The 20,659-nt window shown below is 40.4% G+C and overlaps 1 protein-coding gene across 2 annotated transcripts in view; it reads left to right on the top strand.

Annotated features, from left to right (window-relative positions):
- The window catches only part of SIX4 (SIX homeobox 4), a 55,577-nt gene that overhangs the window by 18,338 nt on the left and 16,580 nt on the right, over nucleotides 1-20,659 (top strand). The window contains exons 2-3 of one of the 2 annotated variants that reach the window (XM_089690771.1): nucleotides 1,060-1,721; nucleotides 18,921-19,825. In XM_089690771.1, coding sequence (XP_089546897.1) covers nucleotides 1,060-1,721; nucleotides 18,921-19,696 — 1,438 coding nt within the window. In that variant the 3' untranslated portion in view covers nucleotides 19,697-19,825. Of the gene's footprint in view, nucleotides 1-1,059; nucleotides 1,722-18,920; nucleotides 19,826-20,659 lie in introns of those variants that run through there. The other variant, XM_089690769.1, reaches the window with a different exon arrangement.

Raw genomic sequence — 20,659 nt, forward strand, 5'->3', positions numbered from 1 at the left:
AAGGCTCCATGCACACTAGTATTTTTCTATAAGCTTAAAAACCACTAGAGAAAAACGGCTAAAAAATACTAACAACAGCGTTTTTGTGCCAGCTTGTAGTAGCGATTTAGTAACGTTTAGGAGGGTTAGCTTTTATTAGCTGAAAAAAAAGCTGTTACGAGTGTTAAGCATTTTTTTCTGCTGGAAAATACTCCAAATAAACTCTACAAAAACTTTTTCTGCTCTTAGGAGCTGGTGGGGGTGGGGGACAAAGTAGACAGCGGTGACTACTCTCTGCTCACAGCAGTGGTGAGATATCAGCGGTCATGTGATCCACCTAGGTGAGTATAATTTAAGGGAAAAAAAACAAAACTCGCACTTCTCTTTTAAAGCTGCCCCTCTGATTACACAGCGCATGCAGTGGATTGCCCCGAAGCCACCTGAGATACATGGTTTAAGTATCTTGGGAGTCGGCAGGCAGCGGGGAACATGTCATTTTCAGGAATCATTGAAAAGATATTTATGGAAAAATAAGTCGTGATTGTGTGAAAGGAGGTGAGAATAAGTAATTTAATGGAAGATGGATGGAAAGGGTGAAGGTCCACTTCACTGTTCTGCTATAGCAAAAAAATCTTGGGTTCAGCTTTCAAAAACCTATATAATCCCACTGTTTGGGCCACATACAAAGCTGATGACTTATTTGCCTTTGCTCATATGGCACATTTGTAGGAATGGTACGTTTTTTGTGTTTAAGTGTTGTAACATACAAAGTTTATTTTTTTTAATTTCTTTTCTTACCTTGGTATGTGATGGGCCTCTTGACAAATGGTATTCATTTGCAAATACGGCCTCTTGATTACCAGAGACTTGCCAAATGGCCCTTGTTGTCCTTGTTATGTTTGCTCCTTGCCAGTTCACACAGGCTGAAGAGTCCATTAGCTTCCACACAAAAGGTTATTCTGAACCATTTGTTTGTTTTTACATAACAGAAGACTGGAAACATAGTCTTGCATGGGCAGGTTGTTACATTTCCGTTTGGATTGGTTTAATGTCAGTTTTGTTTCTGTGTTGTATTTTCAGTGAGTCAGATGGGAACCACAGCACTGAAGATGAATCAAGCAAAGGTCACGATGATCTCTCCCCAAATCCCCTCTCCAACAGTTCGGATGGGATTTCCAACTTAAACCTTCCCACTCAAGCTGACACTGTGTACATGCAACAAATTGGTAATAAAATCTCACTGAGCTCCCCTGGAGTGCTGTTGAATGGAAGCTTGGTGCCCTCCAATCCTTCATCTGTCTTCCTAAATGGGGGTTCATTTATTCAAGGACCCAATGGAGTGCTCCTTAATGGTATCAACGTGGCAAACTCACAAACTGTGGCTCTCAACCCAGCAAAACTGGGCCCCACCATTGTAAGCAACGGTGTCCCGAACTCTGATCTTTTGGTGTCTTCCTCTGAGGATGTCAAAGTTATACAAACTGGTCTCTCAGATTCCTCAACATACACTACAAACCTCCAGTCCTCTTTCCCGGGGTTAATACCTCCATCTGAAATTAAGACTGAGGCTATCCAGCCTGTCACCTCTCATGATGGCGGAACAGTTGTTACATTCACCACTCCCATACAGATAAATCCCTATGGCATTGTGCAAATACCCAATTCAGGAACAAATGCTCAGTTAATAAATGGAAGTATTGGATTCTCTACACTCCAGCTACCCTCTGTCGCTGTCTCTCAAGGTAAGTACATTATGTCAGAACACAATGTTCTTTTATGAACTGCACAATGTGCAATAAAATTTGTGTGTTCCCCTTTTTACCCAGCAGCACCCTATTGTCAGACTAGGTGAAGCACAGCAGCTAATGTGATGTGGGTAAGAGGGGCTATTATTCCGTTATTAGAATTGGTGCATAAGCACCTGTAAGCATTCAAGAGTGCATTTTTTAATAGCTTCTTTAAAGATCTATTTAAAGTGACATTAAACCCATTCTTCAAATTCTTGCCTAAAGGAGAAGCATGGGCAAAGCACACTTAGTATCGCAATCCTGTAACCCAGATTCATCCGACAGCAGACTAAAGCCCGCTGTCGACGGACTTTGCAAAGCTGGTCGAGGCTGTATAAACATTCCAATTACCTGGTGATCCTGGCAGTTCCTTATACAAGTGGCAATGTTCCAGTTCCTTATACAAGTGGCAATGTTCTTGTCGGTGATAATTCACTACCCTGCGTTGCCACTCAGTCTGCGCATGCTCCAGAATTCCTTGTTTCCACATTAACAAGCTGCCCCACGTGACACTCTGACATCATGTGGGGGAGGCTCCAGAATCATGATTGACAGCAGAGCATTGAGTCATTTGCTCCATTGCTTATCCTTGCTGAATATATGGGTGGGGAGATCACTTCACCCATTAAAAACTGTTCCAAATGTAAACATGATGTGAAGCAAACTCAGGAAAGTGATACTTGATTTCATGTGTTTTGTTTCAGATTATGTTTACATTTGCAGCCGTTTTAGTGGATCATGTGATCTCCAGAGCTCCGCCCACATTTTCACATACAATGAGTCAATGCTCCACTGTCACTCACAGTCCTAGGGCCTCCCCACATGATGTCACATGATGTCAGTGTCATGTGGCCCGGCTGAAACACTACAAAGTATTGTTGTTTTTTTTAATACCATAATTATACAGGATAATGTCCTGATCTATTCATGAAAGTAAACATTGCTTTTAGGTGTTTTAATTTACATAATGCTCTTTGCACTTAGATTAGTTTTTGTTTTTTTCCCCAATCACATGACTGCTAGATCCTCTGCCCACCTGTAGCACATAGACTTACTGAAGGGCTAGTAAAGAATCACATATGACCAGCTATAAATCTATCTTGAAAAGGTATTTACAAATCATATAGTTTATAAAGACATTAACCTTGGTTTTATATCATATACTGCATATTGTTAAAAGCATCTGCATGTGGTTTAAATTGCTTTTTAAGTTTTTGGAGTTTTCTTATTTATTTAATTTGTGTTTAATTTTTAACTATATTTTTCACTGGCTTCATACACTCTACTTTACAAATAAACATTTAATACATGTCAAAGGATTCTTGCAGCACTATGAGTAAGCTAAACTCCCCACAGCACAGCAGACTAGCTCAGTTTGTCCTATTAAAACCTCTGACTTGGCACTGGATAAGGAGTGAATCACTGCAGTGAAAACTTGAGTTGTGTAAACCGGCTTCTTTCAACACAGTTGAAAAGTCATTGTGTTAATGATGTGAAAAAGAAAGTAGAGCTCCACCTGCTGGCTGGAAAAAGGACTACATAAATATACAATATTTCAAATTTACAAAACAAATAAAGGGAATTTTCTTTTAGGTTCTTACTATAATAAAGAAAAAAAAAACCGTACAAAATTAATTTGCATTCTTTTTGAAGCAGACATTTACACAACATGTGCTTTCTTTAGATGCCTTTATGAAGCTACAAATCTGTTTCTCTTAAAAACTTGCAGTTTTTTTATGTTGCTGTAATAATAATCTGTGCTTCTATTTATATTGGAAAATAGCTTGCAACTTTTGGGGTGAAATATGCAATGACCCCGCTAGTAGCAGAACACCGTCCTGTCATAGTTCCCACTTGTGTCACCAGTCATGTGATGGGTCAGGAGAGCTCTTCAGATGTGATGCATATCATGGGGTATACAGGAGGAGATCAATCATGGTGGTTGTGGTGTTTTTCTGGACTCGCTACACCACTGTGGTGGAAGTGTGTGTGTGTATAATATTATATATGTATAATATCAAATGTCCTATTGCAGTATTCATTTTTTTAAAGCTTTGCCCACCTTTATTGTTGTAGAACTTTAATTAGTAGGCTTAAAGTATTATTATTATTATACAGGATATATATATAGCAGTTTGCTTAGCGCTTTACAATATAACGGGAGAAAATACAGCAACAATACAGTTCAATACAAGAGGGTTAGGAGGGCCCTGCTCCTTGGAGCTTACAATCTAAGACTCCACTGATTGCAGACTGGTCATTTGTTACCATATCCCTAGCAGTTAGCTGTCCTCCCTGAGTTAGAATAGTTACTTGTCATAAGCACTGCAGCGTCACTTCCGTCTGATTCCCACACAGGGTTAATGAACTGTATGTCTCGGACATCAGGGATTGCTTTGTGCCTGTTTGGAGCCCCCACTGGGTGCCCCTTTTTTTTGGTGGCTGTACTCATTCCATGCCTTAGGTAAATTTTGGAAGGTATGCAAAACATTCGTTCCATGGAAGAGATTTCTAATCCTACTAATGAACTGTACTCGTTCAATGCCACGTGTGGTCATTAAGAACAGTAGTGAAGCTTTGCATTTGCCTCTTCTTTTTTTATTTTGCAGCTGTTCAGCTTAGAGCTAAATATATCACAGCTGTACACGAGACAGAATTGAATGGGTTTAGTTTAGCATTTGCTTTAAAGCTGAAATACATGGAGATGTAAAAACTACCTTTGCAGTAGGACTCCTCTCCCCCTGCACTGCAAGGACTAAATGCTTGTATTTGTCTTGGAGGAGCACACAGGGGGTACATAAGTGTAAGACAAAAGAGAGAAAGTGAGTGAAAATATTGGGGGCTGTGTCATGTGTAGATTATAAGAATTTTTTTTTTTTTTTTTTTTGTTAGCACTAGCAATACACACCTTACTGTCAATAAGGGGGACATGTTTTAGCCATCTTCAGAGCTGGCCATAGATGGGTAGAATGTCTAGCAAAAACTCCTAGGAAAAGAATGTTCTAAGAAAGTGCTGTTTTTTTTTTTTTTCTAATCATTAATGGGTCAAATTTACTTTCTTTTTGACCTTAGTGACAAGAAAGTTCAAAGGAAGGTGCAGGATGGAAAATTTTTCTCAAAAACAAATTTCTGAACAGTGTATGTGATTTTTTTTTTTTGTTTTGTTTTGTTTTGTAAAATCACAAAAGCAAGCAATCACTTGAAAAATCTGAATGTACTGGTAATTTGTGTACACATTTTTCTAAAATCTCTTGTTTGACATTCTGTGCGTCTATGGCCAGCTTAAGGCTGGTCATTTGCTGGACAGTTTTGCCATAGACATGCAGTCATAATTATTACTCATAATTTGGAAATGTATGGAACATCTTTTGGGGAATACGAAATTGTTACAAGTTAGAAGGCATTGCTCAGAGAGTAGCTGTTTGCAGATACAGATCCGTGTGTCTTCCATTCAGTAGCTGGTCTTTTATGACAAGTAACAGAATCATACTGTTCAGTTTTTGTTTTGTTTTTTTTTAAGCTGCACGTTGCCTTCATTGAGGACCAAGCACACTTTTCCACTGCAGTCCAGTACGCATGATACATGCCTTACTGGATTAAGGTGCCATTTGGTTTGAATAGCACCCCAAGGCAAGTTAAAATGGAATTGAACCTCCCCAAAAAAAATATAAAAATGGACCTGGGAAGCTTTGAGCCATGATGTACTAGTATGCACAATACAGTCAGGTCCATAAATATTGGGACATCGACACAATTCTAACATTTTTGGCTCTGTACACCACCACAATGGATTTGAAATGAAACGAACAAGATGTACTTTAACTGCAGACTGTCAGCTTTAATTTGAGGGTATTTACATCCAAATCAGGTGAACGGTGTAGGAATTACAACAGTTTGCTTATGTGCCTCCCACTTGTTAAGGGACCAAAAGTAATGGGACAATTGGCTTCTCAGCTGTTCCATGACCAGGTGTGTTATTCCCTCATTATCCCAATTACAATGAGCAGATAAAAGGTCCAGAGTTCATTTCAAGTGTGCTATTTGCATTTGGAATCTGTTGCTGTCAACTCTCAAGATGAGATCCAAAGAGCTGTCACTATCTGGACAGATGAGACCAAGATCAACTTGTACCAGAGTGATGGGAAGAGAAGAGTATGGAGAAGGAAAGGAACTGCTCATGATCCTAAGCATACCACCTAATCAGTGAAGCATGGTGGTGGTAGTGTCATGGCGTGGGCATGTATGGCTGCCAATGGAACTACTTCTCTTGTATTTATTGATGATGTGACTGCTGACAAAAGCAGCAGGATGAATTCTGAAGTGTTTCGGGAATATTATCTGCTCATATTCAGCCAAATGCTTCAGAACTCATTGGACGCCGCTTCACAGTGCAGATGGACAATGACCCAAAGCATACTGCAAAAGCAACCAAAGGGATTTTTTAGAGGAAAGAAGTGGAATGTTATGCAATGGCCAAGTCAATCACCTGACCTGAATCCGATTGAGCATGCATTTCACTTGCTGAAGACAAAACTGAAGGGAAAATGCCCCAAGAACAAGCAGGAACTGAAGACAGTTGCAGTAGATGCCTGGCAGAGCATCACCAGGGATGAAACCCAGCATCTGGTGATGTCTATGCGTTCCAGACTTCAGGCTGTAATTGACTGCAAAGGATTTGCAACCAAGTATTAAAAAGTGAAAGTTTGATTTATGATTATTCTGTCCCGTTACTTTTGGTCCCTTAACAAGTGGGAGGCACATATGCAAACTGTTGTAATTCCTACACCGTTCACCTGATTTGGATGTAAATACCCTCAATTTAAAGCTGACAGTCTGCAGTTAAAGTACATCTTGTTCGTTTCATTTCAAATCCATTGTGGTGGTGTATAGAGCCAAAAATGTTAGAATTGTGTCAATGTCCCAATATGTATAGACCTGACTGTATATTAGATTATAGCAGACTTGCCTTGGAAGCAGTGTCATCTTTTCCTGATCTTTCTTCTGGATTTAGACTCTTTGGCCTCTTGATTAGCCAGGGTATGGCATCACCTTGGTGCAGAGCCATGCTATTAATGTATGCTGAGTTTTGCATGTGCAGTTCAGTGTGTACAAACATTGTTGGGCAGGGAGAAGATGACAGAGGCCAATAGGGTCTCTTCTGTCATAAAAATGCTACTTGTCAGCAGTTTAATTTTGAAGCTTAATTTCAATACATCTACAATCCACATATATTGCAGTGCATAACAACACATGGTAATGCACTGCCCAGAGTTGTGGTGTGCTTTGCTGCCAAAAATGGTGCATGTCCATTTTTTTGGAGAGATCGGTCAGCTGCCAGCTCAGTTTTTTGAATGAGCTGCCTTGAAGCAGAATTAAATGTAAAAATTTGCAAAAAGAAAGGCATTTTATTGCAAAAGCGACACACATCGTCTCTCCTGCGGTAGAGTACACTTTCCTGCCTATTTGCAGTCCTCTATGGAATGTACACTGAGCTGCCCATGTGCAGCTCAGTTTGCAATCTGGCACAGTGCTAGTGTGCTGGAATGACTGCATTCCTGCGCATGTATGAGCATGTCAGCCAAGGCCAGCCAATCAAAACAGCCAAAGAGCGGCTCCCTGAATTAACCTGGGAGAGGATGCCGATTAGGGGCTTTGAAGGCGTCACTGTTGCAACTAAGGTAAGTATTTGTGCCTTTAGTTCCACTTTAACCTCTTCCATACTGGGCACTTTTACCCCTTTCCTGCCCAGGCCAATTTCCAGGTTTCAGCGCTCTCACACTTTGACAATTGCGCGGTCATGCAACATTGTACCCAAACTAAAATTTTATCATTTTCTTCACACAGCTAGAGCTTTCTTTTGGTGTATTTAATCACCGCTGGGGTTTTTATTTTTTGCTAAATTAACAAAAAAAAGACTGAAAATTTTGAAAAAAAAACACGTTTTTCTTTATTTCTGTTATACAAGCTTGCAAATAAATAATTGTTCTTCATAAATTTAGGCCAAGATGTATTCTGCTACATGTCTTTGGTGAAAATAACCCAAATTAGTATTTATTATTTAGTTTGTAGGAAAGTTATAGAGTTCACAAACTATGGGATATATCTGAATATTGATCAATCCTGAAATACTGACAGCCAATCTAATTTCTTGAGGTCCAAGAATGTCAGAACAGTACAGATATCCCCCAAATGACCCCTTTTTGCAAAGTAGACAGTCCGACGTACTTCATAAGAGGCATGGCGAGTTTTTTGAAGTTGTATTTTTTTTTTGTCATTTTTCGGAAAATTAAAAAATTAAAAAATGTATTTTCACTATTTTTAATTTTTTTTTACATACTGTCACCAGTGCAGTACAGCGTCATCATGTAACTGGCATGGCGGTGATCAGGGACACTGACTGGTGACAGTATGAAAAAAAAATATATTTTTTTTTACATTTTGTTTTATTTTTAATTTTTTAATACATTTTTTCTTTTTTTTTTTTCCCAAGATTTTTTTTTTTCATATTTCACTATGACCAAAGTAGTACAATGTTACCATAGTAACATTGTTCTACTTTGGGGAAGTGACCGGTTTTTTATTTATTTATTTTTTTACACAATTTGCTTATAGCAAAGAATTACTTTTCTATAAGCAAGCATTTACCTGAATGACATCGATTCATTCAGGGTTTTTTTTTTTTTTTTGTGCTTAGCTGTGATTTGGCCACAGCTAATCACATGACACAGCCGGGCTGTGATTGGCCCAGCTTGTGCATGTGATCGCTGTGACCATTCACAGCTAGCCGCACTTGTATACAATGGATAGCATGAATGAAGCCATCCATTGTATACAACTGTTATGTGACCTGCTGTGATTGGTCACAGCAGGTCACATGGTACCGGCAACGGGGCCGGTACTCAGATCTGTCATCAGTCGTGTCTGAGGTACATGGCCGGTGACAGATCGCACGGCTCTGCAGGCGCGCAAACCTGAAAGGACGCCATATGGCGTCCATCCGGAAAGGTGAGGGATTTTGCAGGCCGCCATTCGGCGATAGGCCGGGCGGGAAGAGGTTAAGGTCCATGCACTCTGGGCTTAAAATAAAATGCCAGTTCTTTAGCGAAAAAAAGCTCATATAGAGCTTTTTGACAGGTGTTTACATTTTTAAGAGTTTTCTGAGAGGGGAAAAAAAAAATCCTAAACGAGAAGGGTTTTTTCTTTCTACCTCTGAACACTGAGCTTAAAATTTTGCCTCTAAACATCCTAATGTGCATGGACACGGCTGCTACAGGCAAAACGCACAACTCCTGTAGAAGCAGCCCAGTGTGCATGGACCCTAATGCAACGCAGGTTAGCACATTGTCACAATGCGCCAGGATCTGAACGGCCCTCAGGTGTTGGGTCCCTGTCAGAACACGTTCCTGTGACAAATTCTAAAAATGGCCATTTCCTCACTTTGGGAGATTTCCTATAACTTCCTGTTGCATTTCCAGTAAGCAAGTAAAGTCCACAGATGGCAAAAAAAATTCAGCTGATAGGCCATTTATTCCTTCCGCATGCAAACCTGAAATTAAATGCAGCTCTACATACACACTAAAGTGAATTTTCAGTTTTGTTGTCAAATTTGAGAAAATATCACTAATATATGTTGTATGTTCACATAGCATATCATGAAACTATATACATTTCTTTTCTTTCATAATTTTCTAAGGGGAAGGTGTCTTGGCTGTATGTAAACCATTCTGTAGAGTCTTACAGTGGCTCTGTCCCCTCACAAACTGGAGACACGCTGAATATCCTTTAGTAACATACAATGCAGGAGGCTAATTTCTAAAAGAGACAGAGGCGGCTCGTGAGTGAGAACACACTAGTGACCTCAGAGCAAGCAGTTTGCTGTGGGGGAATTCAGCAGGGGGGAGAAGTCGGGAGCGTTGGCCAGGGACCCAAGAATAGCAGGATTGGGGCTGTTCTGTGCAAAACCATTACACAGAGTACGTAAGTATAACTTGTTTTTTTATTTTTAAAACAAAAAAATCCAACCTTTAGTACCACTTTAACAAATGATGATAATAAAGATCTTCAAGACGGGGTTAATTGTGTTAATTATTACTTCACAGCCCCCTCCTAAACATTTCAAAGCAGGGTAGCTTGTTAGGATTTGTAAGAAAGTTAAAAGGTAACCAGCAAGTGGAAATACACTTTAGTTGTCATGTTATTGTGTTGCTTTTTGCTAATTTTTAGTTCTGTTCTGCCAGTCTTGTGATTCACACACAACCACATAAACTCCACTGTTTCCTGTTGTTTGTACTGAATTTTCTATGCCAGCTCATTATCAAACCAAGACGCTAAAGGTGGAAATCTGAAAGCTGCCTAACAGAACCAGGATATGGTGTCACTTACGTTGGAAGACTGGCAGAACAGATGTAAAATTGTTTGGCAGGTATGGTTCAGATGTATGCATATCCATTGTGCGTCTAGCTAATGACATGGCATTTTTCACTTTGTCTTCCTAGCTTCTGTCATGAAGCAATCTATTTTACTTACAGCTTTTTGTTTAACTTTGGTAATCACTTGTATACTTGTCATCAATGAAACGCTCCCTCACTGATTTCTGTGTTCATCTGGTAAGTAATGTACTCAGCGTGTACAATGTAAACATACAGTTTACATATGAGGCCTCGGGCACACTCAGTGATTTTTAAGCTGCTCTTAGAGGCATCTGGCAATGTTTTTCCTGCCTGTAAACACCCCTGCATGTTAGTCTGTGTCCATGCACACAGATACTTTTAGTGGAGTTTAGAGGAAGAAAAAACCCCACTGCCAGTGTGTCCAGGAGCAACAGCATTTCAGCAGAAACAGTGCTTGGTACCTGTGAGCATGTGTAACACTATGCACGTTTAGCATTTTGAGCATTCATTTTATTTATATTTGGGATGCACCGATGTTTTTTTTTTATTGGCGGGTAAGAGTACCAATATTTTACGGTGCGATTTGCGTTAATGGGTGCAAATTGTACCGCAAACAATAGCATGCGATTTGAACAGATCTGCCTCCATAGTATACATCTCCACTCGCCCACTCTCCGCTGCGGGGAGGGATACCTGCAGGGAGATTTCCCGCACCGCTCCTGTGTGAACTCGGGCTATAACAAGCCTGGCTTCACACAGGAGCAGTGGGGAAACTGCATACGATTTGGACAGGAATTGCTAGTGATTGGCTCACTGGAACACCAGGCTGTGGAGGGGGTGCAAGCGGTTGGCTCAGGCTCTCAGTGGTTCACTGAGGATAAGTCTGCTGCCGGCCCAGACATCTGGGTGGATCCTGACTTTAAAGTCAGTACCTTTCCCGTGCTTGGACTGGATGATTGACGTCAGTTGATAGGCTTTAACCTGAACTGCACTCCTGTGGTCCATAGGAGAAGCATAACTTTGGCTGTATTTCTCCTTTAAGGCTGGCCACAAATGAGTTGTTTTTTTTTTTTTTGTTAAACCAGAGGGCTCAGCAGGAACTGGCCAAATTTTGATCCATGTATGGCCAGCTTAAGGCTCTGCAGTTAAAACATCCCGTCAATTAAAGAGACCCTGTCATTAATTTAAAAAAAATCACAGAAAAATTTAAAGTGAAACTTCACCCAAAGGGGAAGTCCGCTTTAAGTCCTCCTCTTCCATCATTTATGGGTGGGGGGCGGTACCTAGTTTTGACCGGTACCTGCTCCCACTCCTGCTCAGGTCCTCTAGGCGATCTGAGCAAAAGTTCAGTCCCTCCTCTTTGTCTGCAGCCTTCTGGGACATATTGCAGATCCCAGAAGACTGCTGGACCATTCACAAAGCATAGAGCGGCTTTCACACATGCAGTAGGAAGCCGACTGTGAAGCCACAGTCGGCTTCCTACAGTAAAGATGCTGAAACCCAAAGACTGGTAAAGAACCAGTTCAGGTGAGGACAGTGATGGATCCCTGGACAGGTTAATGTCCTTTTATTAGAAGTCAGTAACAAGCAGTAATTGTTTTCTGTTGGCCGAGAAGGCTTCCTGCTGGCAGAACACAATATCGCTGCAAGAGGGATTACCCCAACAACAATGACTGACTATGCTGATGGGGGAATCAGGCGATTTTTCTTTCCACACATGGTGGAAGGAAAGAAAATTGAAGCATCTATGGCTTGCCTAAGTCCATGTTACTGAAACCCTTTTTTACTGCTGCTGGTAAGTATTACAACAGGGCAGTAATGGGATGTAAATATCACGTTTTGAGTACAGGCAGCTGGATCCTAGGGAAATCTTCTGTGCAGGGATGCCAGTCCTCTTCCTATCTCTGAGCTTCTGGTATGCGGGTGCTAATAGCTTTTGATGTTTTGTGAAGCTGCCATGGAAAAGTTCCTGACAAAGACCCACCCGTTAAACTTGACATTCACAGATCATGTAAACTGTTTACTGTGTCTTATTCATCTGCAGGACCATAGGGATAAGCTTCGATCTGTATATGATGTCCAGTTTTCTTTTTTTGTCTTTAATTTGTTCCTACATAACTCAGTTTACCTTATGAGCCTTATTTAATGTGGATGCAAAGGCTCAAGGTGCAGCAACCCCTACCCGACCCCTCCCCAATACTTACATGGGCCCCATCTCGATCCAGCAATGTGAACAAGAGCAGCTGCTCTCCAGGGGACTCTTCTTCTCCATTGGCTGAAACAGCAGCAGAAGCCATTGGCTCCCGCTACTGTCAATCACAGCCAGTGAGCCAATAAGGAGAGAGCAGGGGGCAGGGCTGTGCCGCGCTAGTGTGTGAATGGACACCTAGAGCAGAGGCTCGGCAGCTTTCTATGGGGGCACTCGGCAAAAGGGAGGGGCCAGGTGGATCAGCAAGAGACCCGAGAAGAGGAAGATCGGGGCTGCTCTGTGCAAAACAACTGCACAGAGCAGGTAAGTATGACATGTTTGTTATTTAAAATAAAAATCTTTAATATCCTTTTAAAATCACTTTAACTCCTTTTTTCTTCTGCCATAAACGATCATTTTCTGGATGATGTTCTGATAATTCATTTTTAACCTTTTTACATTATTTATGATTTTTTTTTTAAATATAATGGAGTACAAGGGTACAATAAAATGTTTCCAAAAATAGTACAGAGCACATGTGTCAATAGGTGTAAATCTAGTTATAAGAGTAAAATACTTGAAGTCCCCATCAGCAATGAAATATATATTTTAAACAGATTGGTGCAAGACACACTGAATACACAGTAAGGTATCCATGGCAGACTAATAGTATAATATAAACGCCAAGATGGCACCCTTCAAAGATCAGAGCAAAAACACATTCCGGAGGCAACCAAATGTTACAGTATAAACCTGTATACAGGGGATATAAAAAGTCTACACTCCTGTTAAAATGTCAGGTTTCTGTGAGACAAAGATATAAAATTTCAGTACTTTTTCCACCTTTTAATGTGACCTATAAACTGTACAACTCAATTGAAAAACAAACTGAAATCTTTTAGGAGGGGAAGTAAACCTAAAAAAAAATAAAATAATATGGTTTCATAGTGTGCACACCCTCTTATAACTGGAGATGTAGCTGTGTTCAGTATTAAGCAATCACATTCAAAATCATGTTAAATAGGAGTCAGTACACACCTGCCATCATTTAAAGTGCCTCTGATTACCCCCAAATAACGTTCAGCTGTTCAAATAGGTCTTTCCTGACATTTTCTTAGTCACATCCTACAGCAAAAGCCATGGTCCGCAAAGAGCTTCCAAAGCATCAGAGATATATCATTGTTAAAAGATATTAGTGAGGAGAAGGGTACAAAAGAATTTCCAAGGCATTAGATATACCATGGAACACAGTGAAGACAGTCATCATCAAGTGGAGAAAATATGGCGCAACAGTGACATTACCAAGGGCTGGATGTCCCTCCAAAAGGCGAGAAGAAAACTGGTCTGGGAGGCTGCCATGAGGCCTACACTAAGATTAAAGGAGCTGCAGGAATATCTGGCAAGTACTGGCTGTGTGGTACATGTGACAACAATCTCCCCTATTCTTCATATGTCTGGGGTAGAGTGGCAAGATGGAAGCCTTATCTTACGAAGAAAAACCTCCAAGCTCGGCTAAAGTTTGCTAAAACACATCTGAAGTCTCCCAAAAGCATTTGTGGAAAATGTGTTCTGGTCTGATGAAACCAAGGCTGATATTTTTGGCCAATAAGTTTTGGAATGGCCCAGCCAGAGCCCAAACCTGAATCTAATCAAAAATCTGTGGGGTGATCTGAAGAGGGCTGTGCACAGGAGATGCCCTCACAATCTGACAGATTGGGAGTGTTTTTGCAAGGAAGAGTGGGCAGATATTCCAAGCCAAGATGTGTCATGCTGATAGACTAATACCCAAAAAAGACTGAGTACTGTAATAAAATCAAAAGGTGCTTCAACAAAGGATTAGTTTAAGGGTGTGCACACTTATGCAACCATATTATTTTAGATTTTTATTTTTACTCCCCCCCCCCCCCCCCCACCTAAAAGATTTCAGTTTGTTGTTCAATCGAGTTGTACAGTTTATAGGTTACATTAATGGTGGAAATGTTCTGAAATGATTTATCTTTGTCTCATTTTTTTTTTCACATAACCAAAACCTGACATTTTAGCAGGGGTGTGTAAACTTTTTATATCCACTATAGTATGGATTGCACAAGATCTTGATGGAAACAATCCATGACCTGGGAGATTATAAAAAGGACAATTCTGGCAATGTTTGATTTAAAGTGCTCTCATGAGTGATCCTGGAAATGAGGTGTAAGGAATAATCAGGAGCACACCATAGCCCACCAAGAATTAGAAAATAGATGGCTCAAGGCATGGTATTAGAACAAGTCTTGGTCAACCTGCTAGGATTTGTTTGAATTCTGAGAGAATATTCCAGTTATAGAGTTTTCCGACATTTCTCTTCTCTGCTCTTTATCATGCAAGTTAGTTCCTCAGTACACCTAATTTTCTCAACTCTATTAGTAATTTTTTTTTTTTTTTAGAGTCACATTAACAAAAGTGCAAAGTTGAGAAAAAGGAAATGCCTTTATTTAATTTGTAAATAGCTGTGCAATGATTTGTATCCAAATAATATTTTTGACTGTTTTTAAAGAGAATAAAATGATAAAGTGTTACTAAACCCACAACAGTAAAATCAGTCTGTATATGCAGTAAAGCATGCTTGTGAAACCTGAGGGGTTAATCTTCTGCATTGTGTAAAACAGCTGTTTGATCCTGTCTTCTCTGATCTTCCCCTTCTTCCAGTCTCTCCCCCCCCCCCCCCCATCTCCTGATAAGACATATCATATGGAGTCGCTCTGCACATGCTCAGTTTGGTTTGTATTGCTAGAGAGGAGTTTTTTTTTGGGGGGGGGGGGGTTTCTTGGGAGAGTGCATGTGATCAGCACAGGGCCAATCAGCACTGTACAGACAGAGGTCAGGCATTCTGCATCCTCCTAGAGCAAAATGAAAACTACAAGCTTTAAGTTGTCCTCAGCCGGGCACTGATAAAAATCACGAGACTGTTCTAACTGCTGATGAGAAAAGGTATTTAGCAGTTATGACTCCCAAAGGCAGAGGTATGATGGGACTTTTAGTTCACAAACAGCTGGAGGGCCACAGTTGCCAACCCCTCCACTAGGCTATAAGCGTTTTTTGAGGTTCAGCTTCTAGGAGCAGAGAAAACATTTTTGGTGTTTTTTTTTTTTTTTGAGCGTTTTTCCAGCAAAAAAAAATCCTAAATGCTCCTAAAACCCTTCTAACGGCTTTTTTTCCCCCCTACATGTACTGTAAAAAGACTAATAAAACCGTAAATGCTATTAACAGCATTTTTTATCCAGCGTGTTTTCCAGCCTTTTTGTGTGGAGCCTAAAACCCTGTTCTAACTCCTACACTAACTACCCTAGAAGGAAGATGCTTATGCTTGCCTATTCTCAGGGTTCTCTGGTCTGGTCGTGATCAGCTCCCAGTGGTGGCTTTAGGGGAGAGGAGGGGCAGCTGACAACGGATGCCCCATAGTAAGCCTATAGGTGTCATCACTGCCCAGACATTCCAGCCATTGTCAGCTATGTCTCCTTTCCCCTGAAGCCTGCTGCTATGGAGATCACGTGACCCTGAGAATAGATAAGTATGTGCATCTTCCTTTTACAGGTTAGTTAGTATACAGCAGGTTTTAGGAGAGAGCAGTTTTAAGCTTAGCGAGATCTAGCATTAAATTCCACTTTATGTAATGACAGAGTTACTGTATCAATAGGCTGATGGCAGAAATGTAAAATTCATTCTGGTTCACAGGGAGTGTACAGGTCTGGGAACTGAAGTGGTTTGACAGTGTAGAATCAACAATACCCTTTCGCTGGAAACACTTGAACTTACCCCTGGTTCACATCTGTGCGGGTGGTGCCGCTGCTGGACCCGCACAAATACCTGCAACCGCACCACCCACACAGAGGAATGCAGGACCTGCAGGCTGGTGCCATTAATTCTAATAGCACGCCACCCGAACTGGAAATCACAACTGTACTGGGCACTTCAGTTCCTGTGTGGGTTGCGGTTTCTGAAGTAGTACAAATACTTCTTCCCTGCTTGTCCTGGGGCACGGGTGTCCATTCAAATGAATGGGCTCTCGCGCCCACGGAAATCGCATCCCACACGACCACACAGATGTGAACCAGGGCTTAATTTAGAGCTGTGTCTAAATACTTTTGGCCATGGAGGAAGGTGTGATGAAGTGTCTACTAACTTGGCCACATGTAGTATGTTACCAAAAAAATATTTACGCAACAAGAGAACCATCCACTTCAGGCTGGTGACCACATGACTGATTGCAGTATACTTCCGTAGTTATGTCTTAGAAAAAAATGGCTAACAGAGCAACAGTTTCATGTAGCTTTGCTCTTTGTCACAGTGTCAAGGCTGCTCAAAACTGTTGCTGTTACCTATTTCTTTTAATACATTTTTTAATAATCAATGCAAACTTCCCCATCCATCCATGTGTCCATGCTTTATTTTGCTTTAAAAAATCACTTTGAAAACACCTAGCATTTTTGTTGTGGCCATCTTGAGTAAGGGCAGATCATTTATGTAGCATTTACTTCCTGGAATCCATCTGCCCTTCAGGCATGCGGACATGAGGGTGTTCTTTCCAAATAAATATTGGGGACATTTTTGCCCATTTCTGGTGTCTGACCAGTCTCCTTAACAGAGATGCATAAAAACCTCTTATGATTACTGTTGCCATTGATGGCATTTCCTGGTTCAGTGATTAAACAATATGTTTTTACATCAAGGACACAGCAAAATAAATGTGCTAGGGATTTTAACCTTTCCTCGCTTTTTTTTCCTTGATTAAGTTTTTTCAGAAATTGCATTGTTTTACAGGTCCTTTCAATGTTCTGGCCATAGGTGATAAATATTTGGTTCCTTGTTTTGCTGGCCAACAAAGCATGATGTTGAAAATAATTAATAATAGAAAGATAAATTATTCTGTAAAGTATGCAGAAATAGAAATGGTATAGATGTTTCTGTTTGTAGGGAATAATTCTGTATCTGTGTCCTACAGAAAGAGAATAGTTAATTGAAAGAATAATTCCACCCAACATCGATCATTTATTTTGGTTCTCATTTTGGTGTTGAAATTGACTAAAACAGTGCAGTTATTCTGAAAAAAAATTATATAAACCATGGGAATAAAAAGTAACAGTTTTCTAGCACCCCTGACAGTAAGTTTGTCCCAACCAAATCAGTATGTCTTTGGCTTTACAGCTTGCTCTGCATGCAAGTGTAGAAAGACCAATAAATACGGACATGTGAAATAAAAACTGTTTGTATATTCGTGTACAGTCAATTGGAATGCAATATTGTTTTCAAGATGGTGTTAAACTCAAAAATGTAATATATTGCAGCTTACCAATCATTAGATGTGGTAGCTGCATTAGTTTTATTTTTTAGGCAATTTTTCCCCCAATGATCTGGCCAGGAAAACACCTTTATTACAGTGCCCCCACTCCAGATGAAGGAGCACAGGAGGCACCTCTGGACAGCAGCATTGTCAGTCTAGGAGGAGGGGAGTGTTTAGATGTCCTAGCAAACACATTGAAGGCAAACTGTACATTTATGCATACATTTAATAAAGGCTGATCATTGTAAGCACCCCTGTCTGTAAATGGTTTATCTCCACCCTGTAGCTTTTACATTTGCTGGAGAGCTTGTTCTGTTGAATAACAGTTTTACTGGCCTGATCACCAGGTGAAACTGAAGGAATGAAAGGCTAAAACGGAAAACTAATCCAGCCATCACATGTAAGAATTGGAAAACTGCTATATAATGTTGACTTTGGGCTTTAATGCCACCTAATGGTCCTGCTTCACCTGTCATCAACCTCTACCTATACTGTATTTTATAGCGAATGTTGTAGATTAAAGTGAATGGAAAATTCAAAGGGAGCTGTGACTCAAGTATTATTATACAGGATTTATATAGTGCCAACAGTTTGCTCAGCGGTTTACAATATAACGGGAGACAATACAGCAACAATACAGTTCAATACAAGAGGGATAGGAGGGCTCTGCTCTTTGGAACTTACAATCTAAGAGATCCATCCTTATGAATGGATGAACTGTCTCCTTTTAGTTGATGTACTATGCTCATTGCTTGTCATGTCTATTCTGGGCTACTGCAAGAGAGAGAAGAAGCTTTCTGAATTTTATCTTGTGTGAACATTAACAACATGGCAGCATTGTGGACAGTCGCCAGAAAACAAACACAAGCCCTAGCTGGCGTAATACTGGAAGATAGACGATCCACATTTTTCAGGTAAGAAAAACCATAATTTATTTGCATTTTTTCCTATTGAACAATATTTCAATTTATTTAAAAAATATATTGCTACATTTTTGACCTCCATGCCTTTTTGGCATCAAATTTTAAGCAGAAAATTATTTGTTTTTAAGGTTAGAACTGCATGAGGTCAGTCAATCTCTTCTTCCTGCTCCTTTGCAGTAGCTCAGTGGACAGGACCCTGTGCTGCAGTCTTCTCCATGGTTATGTGTAAGTACGTAATGAGGAAATACATGAATGTGTAAGCTACTATCCATACTTCAAAGAATAAAATAGAAGGTCAGGGATTATTTTTTATGTTTCTGCTTTTCATTTTCACAGGAGATGAAGGGATAGATGAACAGAGCCAGCCGGTGCCCTTAACAGGCAAATGTCTTGAAGATATGCATCAACGTGCACCATCCCCACTATACCCAAAAGCCAAGCCCTTTCCACACTGCTCCTTAAAGCAAGAGAATATGACATTTTGCCATTCTGAGTGCATGGAAACAACTGTGGATGAGGACCAGCTTGCTTTATCGTGTGCCTCATATGTTGAGGAAATAAGTCATGCAAATTTAGAGCATGCAAATGCTAAAGAGCCCATGATAGCCCATATAACAGGCAGCATGCCATCCAGTTTTCCTCCAAGTATTGATGAATCCATTCAGGGACAGATGACTATAGCCGAGGTGTCATCGAATAGCTTATATGAATCGGACCTTTATCTGGCTGAACACGATTCTTCTCCAGACAGCCAAGCCTCCAGCCAACATGAACGACCTAAAGTGAGAAAAAAAAAGAAATACAGGCGGCGTCCTTTGTTGGTGTCCGAATCAAATAAACGTATGAACTTTCAAACTACTCAGATGTTTGAGATATCTCCTGAGGAATGTGCATGCAGAGCCCAGTGTACCTCCAGGGGACCATTTTCATGTGTTGACCAAAGATTAAGAGATCTTTGTGAACTCCAGAGGAGCATGGCTACTGACCTGCGAGGTTTACGTGGGGAGATGGCCAACATTGGTGTGATACTGGGAAAAATGCTGGAACTTCTTGAGAAATCTTCAGCTGCCAATACTGGGGTAACAGAGAAGCTTCCACATGAAAGAAACTGAAACAGGAGAGATTTTGCGGGTGTCTCAAGTGGCAGTGATGAGTCTGGATCATGGACTGTTCTTTGCTGTTTCTTTTGTTTATAATGTACATTTTGCATTTTGTTGTAAATTAAAAAAAATGTGCTTTTAGTGTGCTTGTTGGTGTCTGCTGTAATTCGTCGTTATGTAATTTTTACTTTTTTTTTTTTTTTTTATTTAACTTCTCAAATTGCATCAGGAAGGCTCAGATGTTTTGTTAGGTTTATATGGCCTTCTCATTGACAGATATTGTTTCACTTCCTGTCCTTTGAGAAGACAGAAAATGAAGAAAAATCTGTACAATAAGCTCACAAGCACCAAAATAATATAAATAAGTAAATACATAAACCAACAGTTGTGCTTGATGGCAGGTGCTGCGCTGAGGTCCCAGCCAGACATGACTAAACTCAGGCCTGGTATTGGCTGCTCATACACACCCAATTATGTTGTGCTACCTAGTAGTTCTGGGTTGATGGAGCTCTGATGGGCCAACAGGGCAGTGGGGTATTGAGTGGAAGCAAGCAGCAGAAAGTTACTGTTGTTTTGACCATATCCTTCCCTTCAGATGCTCCTAAAGGCTTCATATCAGCATGATTTGCTCTCTAAGAAGAATTGAGCTTTGTCATTTCAAAGCCATTGTTTCTAACGTTTAGGGACTCTTTAATGACTGCCATAGTACCACTGGATTGGCGTAAGGCCAATGTGGTGCCAATATTTAAAAAGGGGTTAAAATCTTTACCAGTAATTATAGACCTGTTAAGTTAACTTCTATAGTTGGGAAGATACTGGAAAGTTTAATAAAAGACCACATAGATGAGTTCTTGCTGGAAAAAATATTTTAAGCAACAGACAGCATGGATTCATGAAAGACCAGAAGTTGTCAAACAAATCTGATTTCTTTTTATGAGGAGGTGAGCAAAACCTTGGACAGAAGGGTGGCGGTGG

The sequence above is a fragment of the Staurois parvus genome, unplaced genomic scaffold (genome assembly GCF_062004578.1).
Source record: "Staurois parvus isolate SC_StPar_1 unplaced genomic scaffold, SC_StPar_1.0 ptg000542l, whole genome shotgun sequence".
In the NCBI taxonomy this organism is placed as follows: Eukaryota; Metazoa; Chordata; class Amphibia; order Anura; family Ranidae; genus Staurois; species Staurois parvus.